This window comes from Notolepis coatsorum (assembly GCF_963971535.1).
Source record: "Notolepis coatsorum genome assembly, chromosome: 4".
Lineage (NCBI taxonomy): Eukaryota > Metazoa > Chordata > Actinopteri > Aulopiformes > Paralepididae > Notolepis > Notolepis coatsorum.
In genome coordinates, this window is record NC_140168.1 from 177,201,796 (window position 1) to 177,218,269 (window position 16,474).

The 16,474-nt window shown below is 42.7% G+C and overlaps 1 protein-coding gene across 1 annotated transcript in view; it reads left to right on the forward strand.

Moving 5' to 3' along the window:
* kcnj10a (potassium inwardly rectifying channel subfamily J member 10a) overlaps positions 1–16,474 on the forward strand; it is a gene marked incomplete at both ends in the record, with an annotated part of 77,901 nt that overhangs the window by 32,559 nt on the left and 28,868 nt on the right. The window contains 1 exon segment of the mRNA XM_084312495.1: positions 6,489–6,666. Coding sequence (XP_084168621.1) covers positions 6,489–6,666 — 178 coding nt within the window.

Here is a 16,474-nt window from a genome sequence, read left to right on the forward strand (position 1 = left end):
ATAATCAAAGCACCCAAAGCACGTAGATAATCCAAGCCGTGGAAGGCTCGCCGTCGTCCGGGTAAAGTAATCCAATGTACAGGTCCACTCGTCCTGGCCCGGAGCTCCTCGGATGCAAGCACCACACGTGGTCTGCCCAGCCTGGTTAAGACTCCAGATAACGTCAGGAACGATGGGGGTACTGCTCACTTTATAACTCTAACCGAACGATGCACCATACATAATAGACTATTATTAACTTAATAGAAATACGTCCCACTCGACGGTATAGTGCCAAACTATGACAATTCAACTATTAATCCACACGATGTCTCAATGCCTATTCTGAGGCCAAGTAGGCCATACTGCACCACACGTGCGTCGTGGGTGAGGCTTCACGTCTGTTACTAGGTTGGAGGGTAAAGGACTAATGGACTAAAAGAAAGTTCTACTTTACTTGCGCCATATATATATGCGCTGTGAACAAATAGTACCATTCGTATTTCGCCAGACGTATTCCTACGCGGAACCGGGCTTGTAACGACATGTTCGTCGGCACGATTGAACTTGAACCAAGGGGCTTGGCTGCTGGCGCCAGGTTCTCGTCCAATGGTAGAATGAAACTATTATGGGCTGTTAGTAGACTAAAGGGATATTCAGTGTATATTGTACAAGGAATATACAGGGGATATCAAACGATATACAAATACTATTAAATATATATCCATAAATAAATATATATATTCGGTTTAATCTGATCCTTCACAACATTACCCACACCAAAAGAGTTGTTAAACGGCTCATGGATAGACACGCACACAGAGCTCCCATCTAATTCTTTAATGTTACTTATACTGGTCAGTTACAATGATTTAATACTAGTGACCAATTGGACTGAAGTCCCACTATAGTTCCGTTGGTAACTCCATACCTCATAAACACGTATATTATACACCCACCTCTGGGTTAATATCAGGGATAATATACTTCAATGTGTTTGACTCATCGCCCACGTCTGGGTCTTCACCCTGTATAATACCTCCAAAAGGCTTTAATTATACGGCAAGAATAATACCTCTCTAGGCTTTATTTATAATGCACCAGGTCTGTAACTTCCCCACAGGGAAAGGGTTAATTAGATGGGAAAATATTATTAAAGAACAAACCCGTTATCACACTCAAAGAAAGGAAAATAAATCAAAAGGTGGGCCCACAAATACCTTACAAAAGCCCTATGCTAATGCCGGCATGTATTGTTAATGGGGTACCCCTAGAACTGTGGTTGGCAACGTTAGCTTCGCCCGCGGGCCGCACCACACTGTGTACTGTGTAATAGCTCCGGAGCATAGATGCTCAATTGTACTCAACCAACATGGCGGCCTCGCCGCGCCACCGTCGTCCGGAAGGCAAGATGGCGGCGAACGCTCTCGGCGAGGGGACTAGCAGGCGGAGCTGGAGCAGAGAGGCAGTGCTGGCTGAGAGCGTGTGCTGGGTGATGGCGACCTCTGTTGGTCGGGACAAACTCCCGTGTGCTGCAGGCAGCCAGGTGTAGATCTGGTTGTAGGCAGCCGGAGCAGACTGGTTGTAGGCAGCCGGAGCAGACTGGTTGTAGGTCCACGCGCGTATCTAAGATCGCCCTCACTAACACTGCAGCTACACTCTGGGTCCCCAGACAGCCCACATGCTACACGATTATACTGTGGCGCAACGTGGTTAACTATACCACCGGTCGTCGTCAGCGCCTCGCGCTAGGGTTGCACTGGAGTCGATATAGCCCTTAGCCGCACGCTAATTATACCGTCACACTGCTACTGTAACCTGACAACTATGGACGTCAGTCCCGTGGCTCAGTCTCTCTTACTCACGCACTATCACGGATACTCCTATGATAACCCGTCGCTCGCTCCGGCGGGGCTCTCTGGGGGTTCTTTAACGGGGCTATTCCAAAGCACCTCCCGTTGCCGCTGCGACCGTTCACAGCAACATCCCAAACAGAAGAGAGCGTCTCCCCTCTTCCGCCTCCATATATCTCCTTCCATCTCTCTCCGACACTCTCTGCCTGCCACCGCCCCCTGCTGGTACCGCCGACTAGTCACACAGGGAAAAGACTGATAGAGTATGGTCCAGTAACCCTGTTCATAATCCATATTCCAGCGATAGAAGAAGGAGGAGCTCACATCATTGTTCGTGAGAATATCAATGGAAACTAGTCAACATGTCTTTGTGCACAAAGGGGAGATAAAAGGCAAGTCAGCACATCTGAATAATAGGCATATTTTTCAGGTTGCTAGACTAACAATCAATAATAATAATAACAATAACAAACAATAAAATAACATGCAAATTTGCTTTAAAAGAAAATTATGTATTGTAAAATATGTTACACATATATAATCAAAATATAATATGCTAAATAAACAAACAAATAAAAAAAATTACAAAAATTCACTTTGTCTAAAGAACTATGTAGATTCCACTCCCTATCATCACACTTCAAGGTTAGCCTGTAGCTCCTACTGGTTTCCATTTACAGTGCAATCCTTCTGGCCTTCCTCGCTGCAAAGTCATCAATCACATCAAATTTTCCAACTCCTGAGCCAGCTCCTTCCCATCCAAATCAGATTTCCCTCCATGGTTTAAGGTGTGTACAAGTGCCTCTGCTTGCTTCATCAGCTCTTGGTGTGGCAGGTCTTGGAAGTTGTACAAAATTGCATACCTTTCACCTTGGCACGTTTCTCATCTTCTTCTTTTCTTCTCTTTTTATACTGGATGATTTTATTTTATTTTATTAGGGATCCCCATTAGCTGGTGCGATAGCAACCAGCTAGTCTTCCTGGGGTCCACACACAAAAAAACATACAAAAACAATCACTATTGCAAAAACAAAATGATTAAAAGTCAGTACACACAATGCATAATGAAACTACTGTAACAATTAAGATAGCTAAAATTACATTAGTGTAAAACTAAAACTAAAAATTACTTTACAGTGTTAAAAACAATTTAAAAACTATTTAAGATTCTTTTAAAAAGTGAATCTACTGTAAATGCAGCAGAGGTTCCGAGGCAGGCCATTCCAAAGAGTTAATGCTCTAAAAATAAAAGATCTCCCCAAAGCGCTGGTTCTAGGACCTGGCAATTCAAGCTGCCCACTACTGGAACCTCTAGTGTAATGCTCGTCCACAGTATTACTAAAAACAACCTGATTATGTATAAAAACAGGAGTTTTACTGCTCATGACCAACTTGAACAGCACAGGTATATTAAAACTACCTATTTTCAACGTTAAGCCAAGAGAGGCGGGCATGCATACGGCTCACATTAGACCTTAGTGAGCAGCCCAGTACCAACCGTGCTGCCCTGTTCTGGACCACCTGGAGCTTCCTGAGGTCACCACTGGCAGCAGATGACCACATCGCAGAGCAATAGTCAAGATGACATAAAATTAAACTTTGCACATAAAAGGGGACGGGCAACAAAAGAAGCACATTTCCTGGAAATACCAATTGCTCTTCCCATTTTTAAAACAATATAATTTATATGCTGAGACCAAGACAGAGTGCAATCCAGCATCACTCCAAGGAGTTTAGTACTTTCAACTTGTTGAACTGCTGAATTACACATGTTTAAATGAAGCTTTGGATTTGTAGATAACCTGTGCCTTGTTCCCAGCACAATACATTTAGTCTTGGAGATATTAAGGACAAGTCTATTACATACTACCCAGTCATGCACAACTTTAAGTTCTCTACTCAAAACTTCATTAAGTACATTGCATGATGGTGCAGCGTAATACAATGTTGAATCATCTGCATAAATAACTGTTGTAGCACATTTGGTAGCCCAAGATAGGTCATTAGTAAATACAGAGAAGAGCAAAGGTCCTAGGCAACTTCCTTGCGGCACGCCACACTCTAGACCTCTGCTACTGGACAGGCTGCCATTTAGATACAGAGGACAAATAAACTTAGTATCCACTTTAAAGCAGAAGAGTTAAAACCATAACATTTAAATTTCTCAACCAGTAGAGAATGGTCCAGCACATCAAATGCAGCACTAAAATCTAACAGCACAGCTCCCACCAACATAGAGTTATCTATAGCTTTAAGCCAGTCATCAGTCATCTGTATCAAGGCAGTAGAAGTAGAGTGACCAGCTCTATAGGCATGTTGAGAATCTGTTGCAAGCTTGTTTGAAACAAAATACTCTTGAATTTGTGAATGCACCAACTTTTCCATGATTTTGCTCAAGACAGGTAAAATACTTATATGTCTAGAATTTCCCTCATTAAAATCAGCTTTGGCATCCTTAGGTAAAGGAAAAAACCTTAGCCTCCTTCCACTTCTTTGGAAATAGGCCCACATCCAAACATCTATTCATAATATGACATATAGGAGATGCTATGATACCAGCAGTCATCAGCACTTTACTATCCAGGTTATCTAGGCCTGCTAACTTACTATCAGGAAGAGAGCGGAGTAACCGCTCCACCTCACTGACTTCAGCCTGATGAAATTCAAATTCACACATTTTGTCTTTCATTATAATATACTTAATACAGTCATTTGTTTTAAGGTTGTTTGAAATATTCATAGCATGCCTTGGTTTAGATACTTTACCCACATAATAATCTTCATAGTTCTCTAACGTTAGTCTTTCTTTCCTCAACGCTCAATTCTATAAACACTTGACCGATACCCATCAATGCACAGCGCTCTAGCATGTTCTGACTGTGAACACCTAAAGCTGAGGCTCAGACCGACCGACCGTTTTAGATTTTTGGCTCATTTTCCCTTATGTTAGAATTTTTTTTATGTAAAAATAATGGTTGCAGATATAGAGGGGGGCGCCAAAACTGCGCCGACAAAACATTAAAAAAATAATAATAATAATAATAAAAAATATATATATAATAATAATAGTAATATATATTTATATATTTTTTATTTTGGCGCCCCCCTCTGGGTGGCGCCCTGGCAACCGCCTATATCGCCTGTAGGAAGCTACGCCCCTGGGTAAACAGTACCCTATCCCCCCCCCCTCCCAGTGAGCTGTGGTGTTCCACAAGGAAGCATACTAGGACCGCTACTGTTCCTAATTTATGCAAATGACATGTCGTCAGCTTGTGACAGCAACTTGTTCCTGTTTGCGGACGACTCAGCCCTGCTGGTCTCTGACAAGAACAAGTTGCAGGTTGAAAAAACCCTCAGCTCGGAACTAGGCAAAATCTGCATATGGCTCGCTGATAACAAACTATCATTACACATGGGCAAAACAGAGTCCATTCTCTTCGGTTCAAATAACAAACTCAGCAAGACCGACGGCTTCTCAGTTACAGTGGGTGACAATATTGTCACAAGGAAAGATGAAATTACCTACCTGGGCAGTGGGTTCCATCCTAGCGGCTAATCTTTCCTGTGACAAAATGGCATCTAATGTAATAAAAAAAGTCAACCAACGAACTCGATTCTTGTACCGGATCTCCTCTCTGGTAAACAAGAATACCCTGAAGACTCTGGCAGGAGCACTCATTCAAGGATACTACGACTATGCTTGCACCTCATCGTACCAAAGCACCTCAAAGGCGCTAAAAACAAAATTACAAACATCTCAAAACAAACTGGTCAGACTACTGCTTGACCTTACTCCTAGAACCCACCTCACCCCTGCCAACTCTTTGACAACCTAGGATGGCTTAGAGTAGACGACAGAGTACAGCAACTTGCAATGGGCCTGGTCTACAAGATACACTACACGACCAAGGTACCCATGTACATGTCAAAATACTTCCCAAAGGTCAGTGAATACCACGATCACAACACCAGAGGGAGCTCCACAAATCATGTTAAACCCAGATTCGGCTCAAACAAGGGACTAAACACGTTTTGCAATTATGCCACATCAATGTGGAACACCCTACCCAAAGCTGTAAAGGAATGTGAATCACTACCCACCTTCAAAACCACTCTCAAAGAACACCTACGGGAGACTGCAATTGGAAACTGGCCCCTGTAAATGTCCTAACCCAACCCCCTCCAATGTACATTAAATTACCCAGTATGGTTTTGTCAATATTCCAATGTACAGTTTTGCTTGTACAGTTGTACAGTGTCCCCCCCCCCCCCCCCCAACCCCTCCTACCCCCCCCCCTCCCCCCCACCCACCCAACCCCACCCAACCTCCTCCAATGTACAGTTTTTACGTCAAATGTATATACTCTCTTTTCTGGACTCTTTTTGTATCACAAACAGTACTGTATTTGCAAATCTGGTATGTCATAAATGTATAGATGTAGCAGTACTGTCTATCTGTATGTCATGTATGTCATATATGTCCTGATGAATTGAAAATGGGGGACCCTGATGTAAACAAGACGAAAGTCTTTCTCTGGTCTGCATCCCCTTAACAATTGTGTGTATTGAGCTGTACTGTATTGTACCCATTCTGCAATCTGTTAATAAAGTTTTCAATCAATCAATCAATCAATCCTCCTCCACGCTGGCTCCCAGGTGACGGGCAAGCTGCTGCAGACGTCCCTGACCAAGGAGGGGGAGACGGTGCGACTGGACCAGAGGAACGTGCCCTTCCAGGTGGACACGTCCAGTGACAGCCCCTTCCTCATCATCCCCCTCACCTTCTACCACACCATCGACGACAGCAGTCCCCTCAGAGCCTGGGCTGCCAAAGGTGAGAGCTGACACAATTACAGGCCTTTCACGGAGCGCTTGGAACGCCCCACTCGCCCTCCATGTCGGAAGTAGCAATGGTTGCTACGCGTCGATGTGTGAGAAATATATATATAGATGAAAACACGGTCACAGTGGAACAGTGTTTACCTACTGCACAGAAATTAGGCAATTTCTTTCGGAAGAACTTACCAATGGTTATGGGCGGTCATGTTGGAAGAGAGAGAACTACACGAACACTCTGTGCAAGGCCTCTATTGTTGTGTGATATAAGGGGTTGTATTGAACCTGAGATGTCACCGTTACTATTACAGCGTGTTTCACCAAATGTATAATTACAGAAGGAATCATTTACCAAAGTCACAATTCCAAATTCCAAATTCTGAATATATGGGTTGAATTCCACGTGTGTAGCACCGTGGTCAGCGTGGAAAGAGTAGGCTGAGAGATACATGCATCGAAAAGACAGCTGTGGGAATATGTTTGACGTGTTGCAAATATGTGTATTTGTCAAGCATACTACATGCCTACTGAGAGAATGAATGTGTGTGTGTGTGTGTGTGTGTGTGTGTGTGTGTGTGTGTGTGTGTGTGTGTGTGTGTGTGTGTGTGTGTGTGTGTGTGTGTGTGTGTGTGTGTGTGTGTGTGTGTGATGTCTGTGGTTATGCGCCTGGACACTGGATGTCTGGGTTGGTACCAGAGGAGAGGGGTCTCTCTGGTTGGAATGTGTGCGTGAGCTTAGTGCCAGACTGCCCCTTATTAGAGGACAATGGCACACAGTCTGGGGCGCTGACACTCAGTCCGTAGCAGATCCCCTTACAGCCCAGACCTCTCAGCGCTGCCCGTAAGCAACAAGGCCTCAGCACTGAGAGACCACGACAGCGGCTACTCCTCTCTTCTCCTCTCCTTCCCTCCCCTCCCCTCTCCTCCCCTCTCCTCTCCTCTCCTCTCCTCTCCTCTCCTCTCCTCTCCTCTCCTCTCCTCTCCTCTCCTCTCCTCTCCTCTCCTCTCCTCTCCTCTCCTCTCCTCTCATCCCCTCTCCTATCCTCTCCTCCCCTCTCCTCTCCTCTCATCTCCTCTCCCCTCCTCTCCACCCTCTCCCCTCCCCTCCTCTCCTCTCCTCTCCACCCCCCTCCTCTCCTCTCCTCTCGGTCTTCTTACCTAACCGGCTCCTTTCATAATAATAATAATAATAATAATCATAGTAATCATAATAATCTTAACTACCCACATCATACTTTAGTGTACCCTTATACTCTGTATGATAGCATGTACAACAGGGCTGTTTATACAGCATGTATACATTTATATTTACAGAATATATATATATATATATATATATATATATGTAACGGATGATACCGCAAGGCGCAGTCACGGTGGACTTCAGATGTTGTGAAGTGACTGTGGCGAGTAGTGGTGCTATGGGTTAAACTCACTCTCACCCTTAAAAAGACACATACTGTAGACGTGTTGCAAAGTAGTGTTCACTTCTTGGTATAGCGGTCTGTGCTGTCGACCCGTGGTCTGTTCGAAACTCCCTCGGGCATCGAAGTTTATGACAACCGTTACATATATATATATATATCTGTCTGAATATACCTGCATATAACTATATACTATATATACTTACGTATACACCTGCATACAACCCATATAACTCTGTATGATAGCATGTACAAAATGCTGTATATACCTTATATAGTATATATATATATGACGAAATCCTTTGGAATACCTGTTTAAAAACATTCACGCAAAATCTAAATGGGAGATTAGCCTACGTAAAGACTAGACTAGCCTCCCACCTAATCGGACTACCTAAACGTATAACGTATGAAGTATATCGCGCCATACGTACAATATGCATACTGACCTGTGTATACTGTATACTTATTTAATCATAGCATATATTTAGATTATAGCGTCTATTGTAACTATATTATTGTAATTGTAATGCAAATATAACTGAGAGGGCATACATACCCTCATCTGCACCTTGACTTATTTACACTGCCTACTTGCTCATTATGCTCATACTCAGAGTTAATTATATTGTTATATCGTTTACACTGCCTATTTTTATTATTTTTACTTCCCCACTGTACTGACCTGTATCATATCTTCTACTATCACCATGTACCTGTACCTTTGTCTCTCTGCATTCCTTGTTACAGTGAGATATCATGTTACACCTGAGGGGACCAGTGATTACACTGTTAGACCTGCTCTAATAGTCTATTCAAATACCTCTCCCTAGTTTAATGATGCCAGTTTCTTCCGCATCCAGAAAATAATGCCTCAAAAGTAGAGAACTAATCATATATAATGTTAATATCCTGAACTCTTCTTTCAGCAGAGGAATCATCAAGACACACATACACACGCACACACACGCACAAGCACGCACACACACGCACGCACAAGCACGCACACAAACACGCACAAGCACGCACACACACACGCACAAGCACGCACACAAACACGTCCCTCCATGTTGTGAATGTACATTACACACACAGTACAAAAGACGCTTTTAATGCTTTGGGGTGGGGGTGGGGGTACAGTTTGATCATGGAACCCATGATGACAGTGCCAGATAAATGGCCGGCAATTATCTTATATTATCGATATTCGATAATCGATATTTGGTTATACTATTACTATATATATGTGGTGTCGCCAGACATCAAGTTTCAAGTTCAAGTTTCAAGTTTCTTTATTAGTTGACATGCAAAGATACAGAATACCTTCACATGGAATGCTTTTTTCTGTTATGCTCCTATGAGGATCATAGGACGCTTGGATCATACACATACAGCTCATTACAGTAATATTCCACAATTATTACATTTTAGATAGTAATAATGGTACAGAGCCCTGAGACAAACATATGCATATTCACCACCGCAAACAGACTGGCAGCCGTCATAGGCAGCGCCATTTACGGAAGGAGGGGGGAGTGGGTTGGGGTTGTTACAGGGCTGTAGGGGGGGGGAAGGTGGGGGGGAGTGCACAAGCCAACAAGCCAAGTCCTGGGTGGGGGAGGTCTCCCTCACACGAGGCAGCCGACAGTGCAGCGCCAATGCAGAGGAAGGGGGGGGGGGGGGGGGGGGGGGACTAGGGATTGGGGGTGGGGAAGCCGCTCGCCACTCTTATCTCCCAGAGGGCCTTCGACTCCAGAGCTCTCGGTTCGACCTTGGTCCAGGAATTTGTTTTGGCTGACTGACTGGCACAATTTATCCCAGCCACGTCCCTTTAAATTTGATTTGAATAGAGTGGAATATAACTCTATTGATTTGAGTGGAGTGAGTTTTAACAACTCCGTCCAAATGACTGAATGCATTATTAGTCCAAGTGTCCAAGTGTCTTATCAGTTCATTTTGGTAGATCCTGTGCGCGGTAAACAGATCCAAAATCTTCTTATTGCAGTCCAAAAGCTTCGATAATCCAGAAATGACCACGTCTTCAAGTTGGTAACCCGATTATGATGTCCCAATAGGCAGAGAGGGTTAGCCTTATTCTGCTTCTTGAAAAAAATATGCAATCCACTGATTAGATCCATTTAGAGTTGATTTGAGTATAGTCCGGCCACCGGCACGAAGCAGGGCATAGCAGCGTCGGGCTCCATGGAGCAGTAGAGGCGGCGGTAGGAACGGCCTTGAAGGCCTTGGGAGAGAGGAAAGAAATGCGACTTGTCTCTGCAAGAGGTGGGAGGTGCTGTGCAGGTACTTTATTGTATCTTTTATATTGTTTATCTCCTCTGTTTTGGAGTCAGTTGCGTCATGTCTTTATGTATGTGTCTGTGGCTGCAGTGTGGGTGTAAGCCCAAGACAAATGTCCCAGCTGATGGGACAATAAAGTGACTCTTGACTTGATGACTGAACACGGCTTAGTACCTCTGTCAACAGCAGCTCAGGAGGTGGAGAGGTCGTCCGGTAATCGGAAGGTTCCCGGTTCTATTCCAGCTCCTCCCGGGCAGCGTATAGAAGTGGCCTTGAGCAAGACACTTAACTCCTAGTGTGAGTGAGTGAGTGAGTGAGTGAGTGAGTGAGTGAGTGAGTGAGTGAGTGAGTGGGTGAGTGAGTGAGTGAGTGAGTGAGTGGGTGAGTGAGTGAGTGAGTGAGTGAGTGAGTGAGTGAGTGAGTGAGTGAGTGGGTGAGTGAGTGAGTGAATGAGTGAGTGAGTGAATGAGTGGGTGAGTGGGTGAGTGGGTGAGTGGGTGAGTGGGTGAGTGAGTGAGTGGGTGAGTGAGTGAGTGGGTGAGTGGGTGAGTGAGTGAGTGAGTGAGTGAGTGAGTGGGTGAGTGAGTGAGTGAGTGAGTGAGTGAGTGAGTGAGTGAGTGAGTGGGTGAGTGAGTGAGTGAGTGAGTGAATGAGTGGGTGAGTGGGTGAGTGGGTGAGTGGGTGAGTGGGTGAGTGAGTGAGTGGGTGAGTGAGTGAGTGGGTGAGTGGGTGAGTGGGTGAGTGGGTGAGTGGGTGAGTGGGTGAGTGGGTGAGTGGGTGAGTGGGTGAGTGGGTGAGTGGGTGAGTGGGTGAGTGGGTGAGTGTGTAGGCCAGGGGTGGCCAACCAGTCAGAGACTAAGAGCCACAAAAAAATGACTGTGGTACCACAAAGAGCCACACCATATACCAGCGTTTCTCAACCTTTTTTTTCAGTCACGGCACCCTTCATGTGTTTATAGGTCTCAGCCTCTGGCCTCTGAAGTTGCTAATGTCTTTTTTATTTGGGCCTCACAGGGTTAAAAGTACCCTGTGAGACCCACGGTTGCAAAATTACAAAATCACTTTTAGCCATTTAAAAAAATAATGTTTATTTAAAAAATGTTAAAGGGGAACTATTTTACTATTTCTTTCACTATTTGGGCACTTTTACACAATTCCTGCGAGTCTATGGAACACCTAGGTTTTTTTCAAAAGAAATGCATTGTTTTGTATTTCTAATCAAGTACTAAAAACCGCATTTTTCTACCTCAAGATCTTAAGCCGTTTTGAGGCTGGGCTCCAACCACTGTGTGGCCTGGTGCCAACTGCCACATCAACTGCCACATTATTATGCAGCTGAGAAATCTCTGACATCACAGATATGAACATTTTCAGATGACTCAGTTCAGTGAGGGTGAATATTGTGAGAGGAGAATTGGAAGAATTCGCCAATATGAGAATTAGAGACATATATCCTATTAATATAAGTCCACATAGCTAAGAAACAATGGTAAACACTGAAAAAAGCCATTTATAAGATAGTTCCCCTTTAAGCACATGTATAGTCAATTGGTCCTGTTGTTCAGCCTCACAATGCTATTTGATAGTAAATGTGTTTATATGTCCCACCCTCTGGCCTCTGAAGTTGCTAATTTCTTTTTAATTTGGGCCTCACAGGGTTAACCTCTTAAGCCCGAGATATACAGTAAAAGTGTATATTTTCAGCATTATGTTTGTTTACCAATTATTTTAACTGTTATTAGTGAAATATAAGATTATAGAAATCTCAGGGCATTGAGTCGGAAACCGGCGCATATTGACAGGAGGAAGTGGCACAGCCAAAAGTGAGTGTAGTCTTTTGAAGGAAGAGACTCAGGGCTTTCAAATTTCGAAAAACTACCCTACCCAGCTCACACCAGCCCCTGTCAATCATCTGACTGCCGGACTGCCACGGCGCCTCCCCGTGCTATGAATATATGTACACTTGACACAACACGCAACCACATTTTCACAACTTTTATTTAACTACATTGCAAAAGTAGTATACTTTTCAAAAAAAGTGCTTCATTTATGTGCCACATCTGCAACATCTCCTGCAAAAAGTGCTTCATTTATGACTGTGCAACAACTGCAACATCTCCTCTTCAACATTTCAATATAAAAATAAAATAAAAAACAAACAAGTGCATGATGTGCATCTGAACATTCTAACATCAACACTTGAACAAAAAACACATTTATAGTGCAGCTGAGCTTATGAAAAAGTGCTTCATGTCTGTGCAACAACAGCAAATCACAGCATCTTATTAGCACTTATTGTCCACTCTTAACTCTCAAACATCAGGGGGGTGGGGGCAGACAGGCCTAGCCTACATACACACATCTAATGAGAGCGATTGCACTTCTTTGACTGGGCAATGGCAGAGAAAGAGGGTTCATAGGAAGTGAGGGCTACCCGCAAACAGTGATACAAATGCTCGTCGAGGAGGCACGGTTGCTTGTTTTAATGGCATTCATGTGAGAGAAACTGGATTCACAGGTGTATGTTGAGCCAAACATTGTTAGCACAGATATTGCCAGCGTTTTTATTTTGGGGAATGTGTTGACACGAATACACTTTATCCAAAATGTTGTGGTGGATTCATTCTCAAGTGCCTGCTTCAGAGCAGATGATGCTTGCATGTCAATTATTTCAAGTTGCAGGAGACCTTCATCAATGTGAAGTGATGCAAGGAACTCTTGTCCTTTTGTGGAAATAGCAGCTACATTGGCAAATGGGTTGCTCACAAAATGCATCAATTCTCTGGACATGTCAAATTCATCAAATCGACTTGCAAAGTTTTCCCTCAATTTATCAATGAAATCTGTCATTAATTGAGTGACTTTTGGCTCAATTGTGCGTGTTAACGTTGACATGATTTTTTTTTTTTTTTTTTTATATTTAAATTTTTTTTATTATCATGTAATCTTTGGCGGGCCGGTCAGAATCAGGCCCGCGGGCCGCCAGTTGAATAGCCCTGGACTAGAGTGTCCGTCTATCTATCTATCTATCTATCTATCTATCTATCTATCTATCTATCTATCTATCTATCTATCTATCTATCTATCTATCTATCTATCTATCTATCTATCTATCTATCTATCTATCTATCTATCTATCTATCTATCTATCTATCTATCTATCTATCTATCTATCTATCTATCTATCTATCTATCTATCTATCTATCTATCTATCTATCTATCTATCTATCTATCTATCTATCTATCTATCTATCTATCTATCTATCTATCTATCTATCTATCTATCTATCTATCTATCTATCTATCTATCTATCTATCTATCTATCTATCTATCTATCTATCTATCTATCTATCTATCTATCTATCTATCTATCTATCTATCTATCTATCTATCTATCTATCTATCTATCTATCTATCTATCTATCTATCTATCTATCTATCTATCTATCTATCTATCTATCTATCTATCTATCTATCTATCTATCTATCTATCTATCTATCTATCTATCTATCTATCTATCTATCTATCTATCTATCTATCTATCTATCTATCTATCTATCTGTCTATCTGTCTGTCTGTCTGTCTGTCTGTCTGTCTGTCTGTCTCTCTGTTTGCCTGTCTGTCTGTCTGTCTGCTTGCCTGTATGTCTGCTTGCCTGCCTGTCTGTCTTTCTGTCTGTCTGGTTGTCTGTCTGCTTGCCTGTCTGTCTGATTGCCTGCCTGTCTGCTTGCCTGTCTGTCTGTCTGTCTGTCTGTCTGTCTGTCTGTCTGTCTGTCTGTCTGTCTGTCTGTCTGTCTGTCTGTCTGTCTGTCTGTCTGTCTGTCTGTCTGTCTGTCTGTCTGTCTGTCTGTCTGTCTGTCTGTCTGTCTGTCTGTCTGTCTGTCTGTCTGTCTGTATGTCTGTCTGCTTGCCTGTCTGCTTGCCTGCCTGTCTGCTTGCCTGTCTGTCTGTCTGCTTGCCTGTGTCTGTCTGTCTGCTTGCCTGTCTGTGTTAGGAAGCCCAGTGTCTTGGCCCCAGTGAGGCAGGTAGTGGCTCTGGGTGAAGGACTGTTCAGGACTGACTTTCGCGAACTATACAACACCAAAACGAAACTGAAAATCTATCTAATAACACTTTAACCTATTGGTAAACTAACGTATTGATGATATATATATACATTATAACTGTTGTTGTGACATGGTTATGATGTTTCTACTTGAATACGTTTGAAAAACAAAACGAGTTGTAAAAATTTTGTCAAACAGTCTGGAGAGATTTATTTATGACGTGGTGTCATTTTGGGACCGGTACCGGTCTCGTCGGGTTTAAGAGGTTAATCTGGTAAACTGTTGGTTGTATTGTATAGGGAGGTGTAGTCTGACGTCACTGGTTGTTCCACCTGTATAGGGATTCATCATTGGGACAATGGATTGATTGATTGATTGATTGATTGATTTTATTGTGGATTAGAGACATCATCCAAGGGATAAAAAACATGATAAAATGCAAGCACTTATTTCCATCATGGTCCCTGGTATTAAAAAACAGGACACACATCAACATAAAACAACATCATAAAACATCAACATACAGTAAAACAACATCATAAAACATTAAGATACAATATGCATATACAGTTGAAGATAAAATAATAATAAATAAAAATGCTACCCTCTCTTTCCTATGCCGATAGCCATGATCGTACATGCTTTTTGAAGCCAGTTAACCCGGGGGCCTGTTTAATGCTGCTGGGCAGGCTGTTCCACAGTAGGGGAGAGTGGGGTGAGTAGTGCCAAGGGGCATATAGTTCCACCCCTGTTATCTAGAAAACCATAGAAGAAGTTGGTCATGTGACAACATATTTTTGAAGAGGCATCCATTTCACTCAACCTGCAGAGAAGGGAGGAGGCTTGAGAGGTAAGCACATTTAAGTTCAAAAAACAGTTTTTTGCCCTCCAAAGTAAAATTTGTATGATCAAGGTTTTTTTATTGCTGTGTTTGAACAATTATAGACAACTTTGAAAACAGTTCACACATGTTTTAGTGCTTTAGTAAGCTACACCATGAGTCTATACAGTTAGCATGATGCTAGCTCAAAACAGCTGGGGGATGCATTTTTTTCAAAATGGTAGGCTTGGGGTGATTTGTGCCAAAGGGCCTGGGTTAAGTTGTGCCAGATATTCTCTTTGTTAAGTTGCCCCAACTTATAATTATTAACTATATATATTACTTTATTGTATTTTATTGTTATTGTACATTGCATTCTTGCATTTGATCACTAAAACTATGTGATATTCTTAATTTTAGACAAAAATCCATCATGCCACGCAGATATACAAACGGAAGACAGACACGGTTTCAACTCCTCTTGAGAAGTTGGAAAGACCAGTGAAAGAGGTGCAACAGGGGAAGACTATACGTCAGGTTGGAAAGGAGATGAAGATCTGCAGGATGCTTTTACCGCTTTTGAGATTAAAATTATCTGTTTTACGTAAAATTATCAATGGCACAATTTACCCCAGTGTATTCTCTCTAATGTCACAACGTAGCCCGCACCGGGGGCAAGTTGTGCCACAAAACCACTTTTTTTTCCTAAAGCTATATTTCTGAAACAGTTTATTTAAGATCCAAAGTGATTGTCCCCAGGGATGCACAACATCCTAAACTATATGTACATATTTTAGTTGGGGGCATTACTGTAATCCCCTTGCTTTAAAGGCACTTTAAGTTAAAAGTGGCACTACTCACCCCACTCTCCCCTACTGCTGCTGAGTAAAGGAAGGTCTGCTGGCCGTAGGAAATGAGTTTAAATCTAAATGGAACTATGTTTGTGTCTCTACCTCTGGTTTCATGGCTATGGTTGTTTTTTACATACTGAAAGTAATTTTGAAGGTAGCTTGGCACCTCCCCTTTATAAATTCTATATACTAGGCATAGTTTTATCATGGATACTCTCTTTTCCACCCTGAGCCACCCCAGGCTGTTGAAGTGGGGCTGGTCTAGGTGAGTACGAGTGGGGAGCTGCAGGACTATCCTAACTAGCTTGTTCTGGGATTATCGGCTATTGTAACAATTCTGCCGCATGTAATTAGAAAAACTTTCC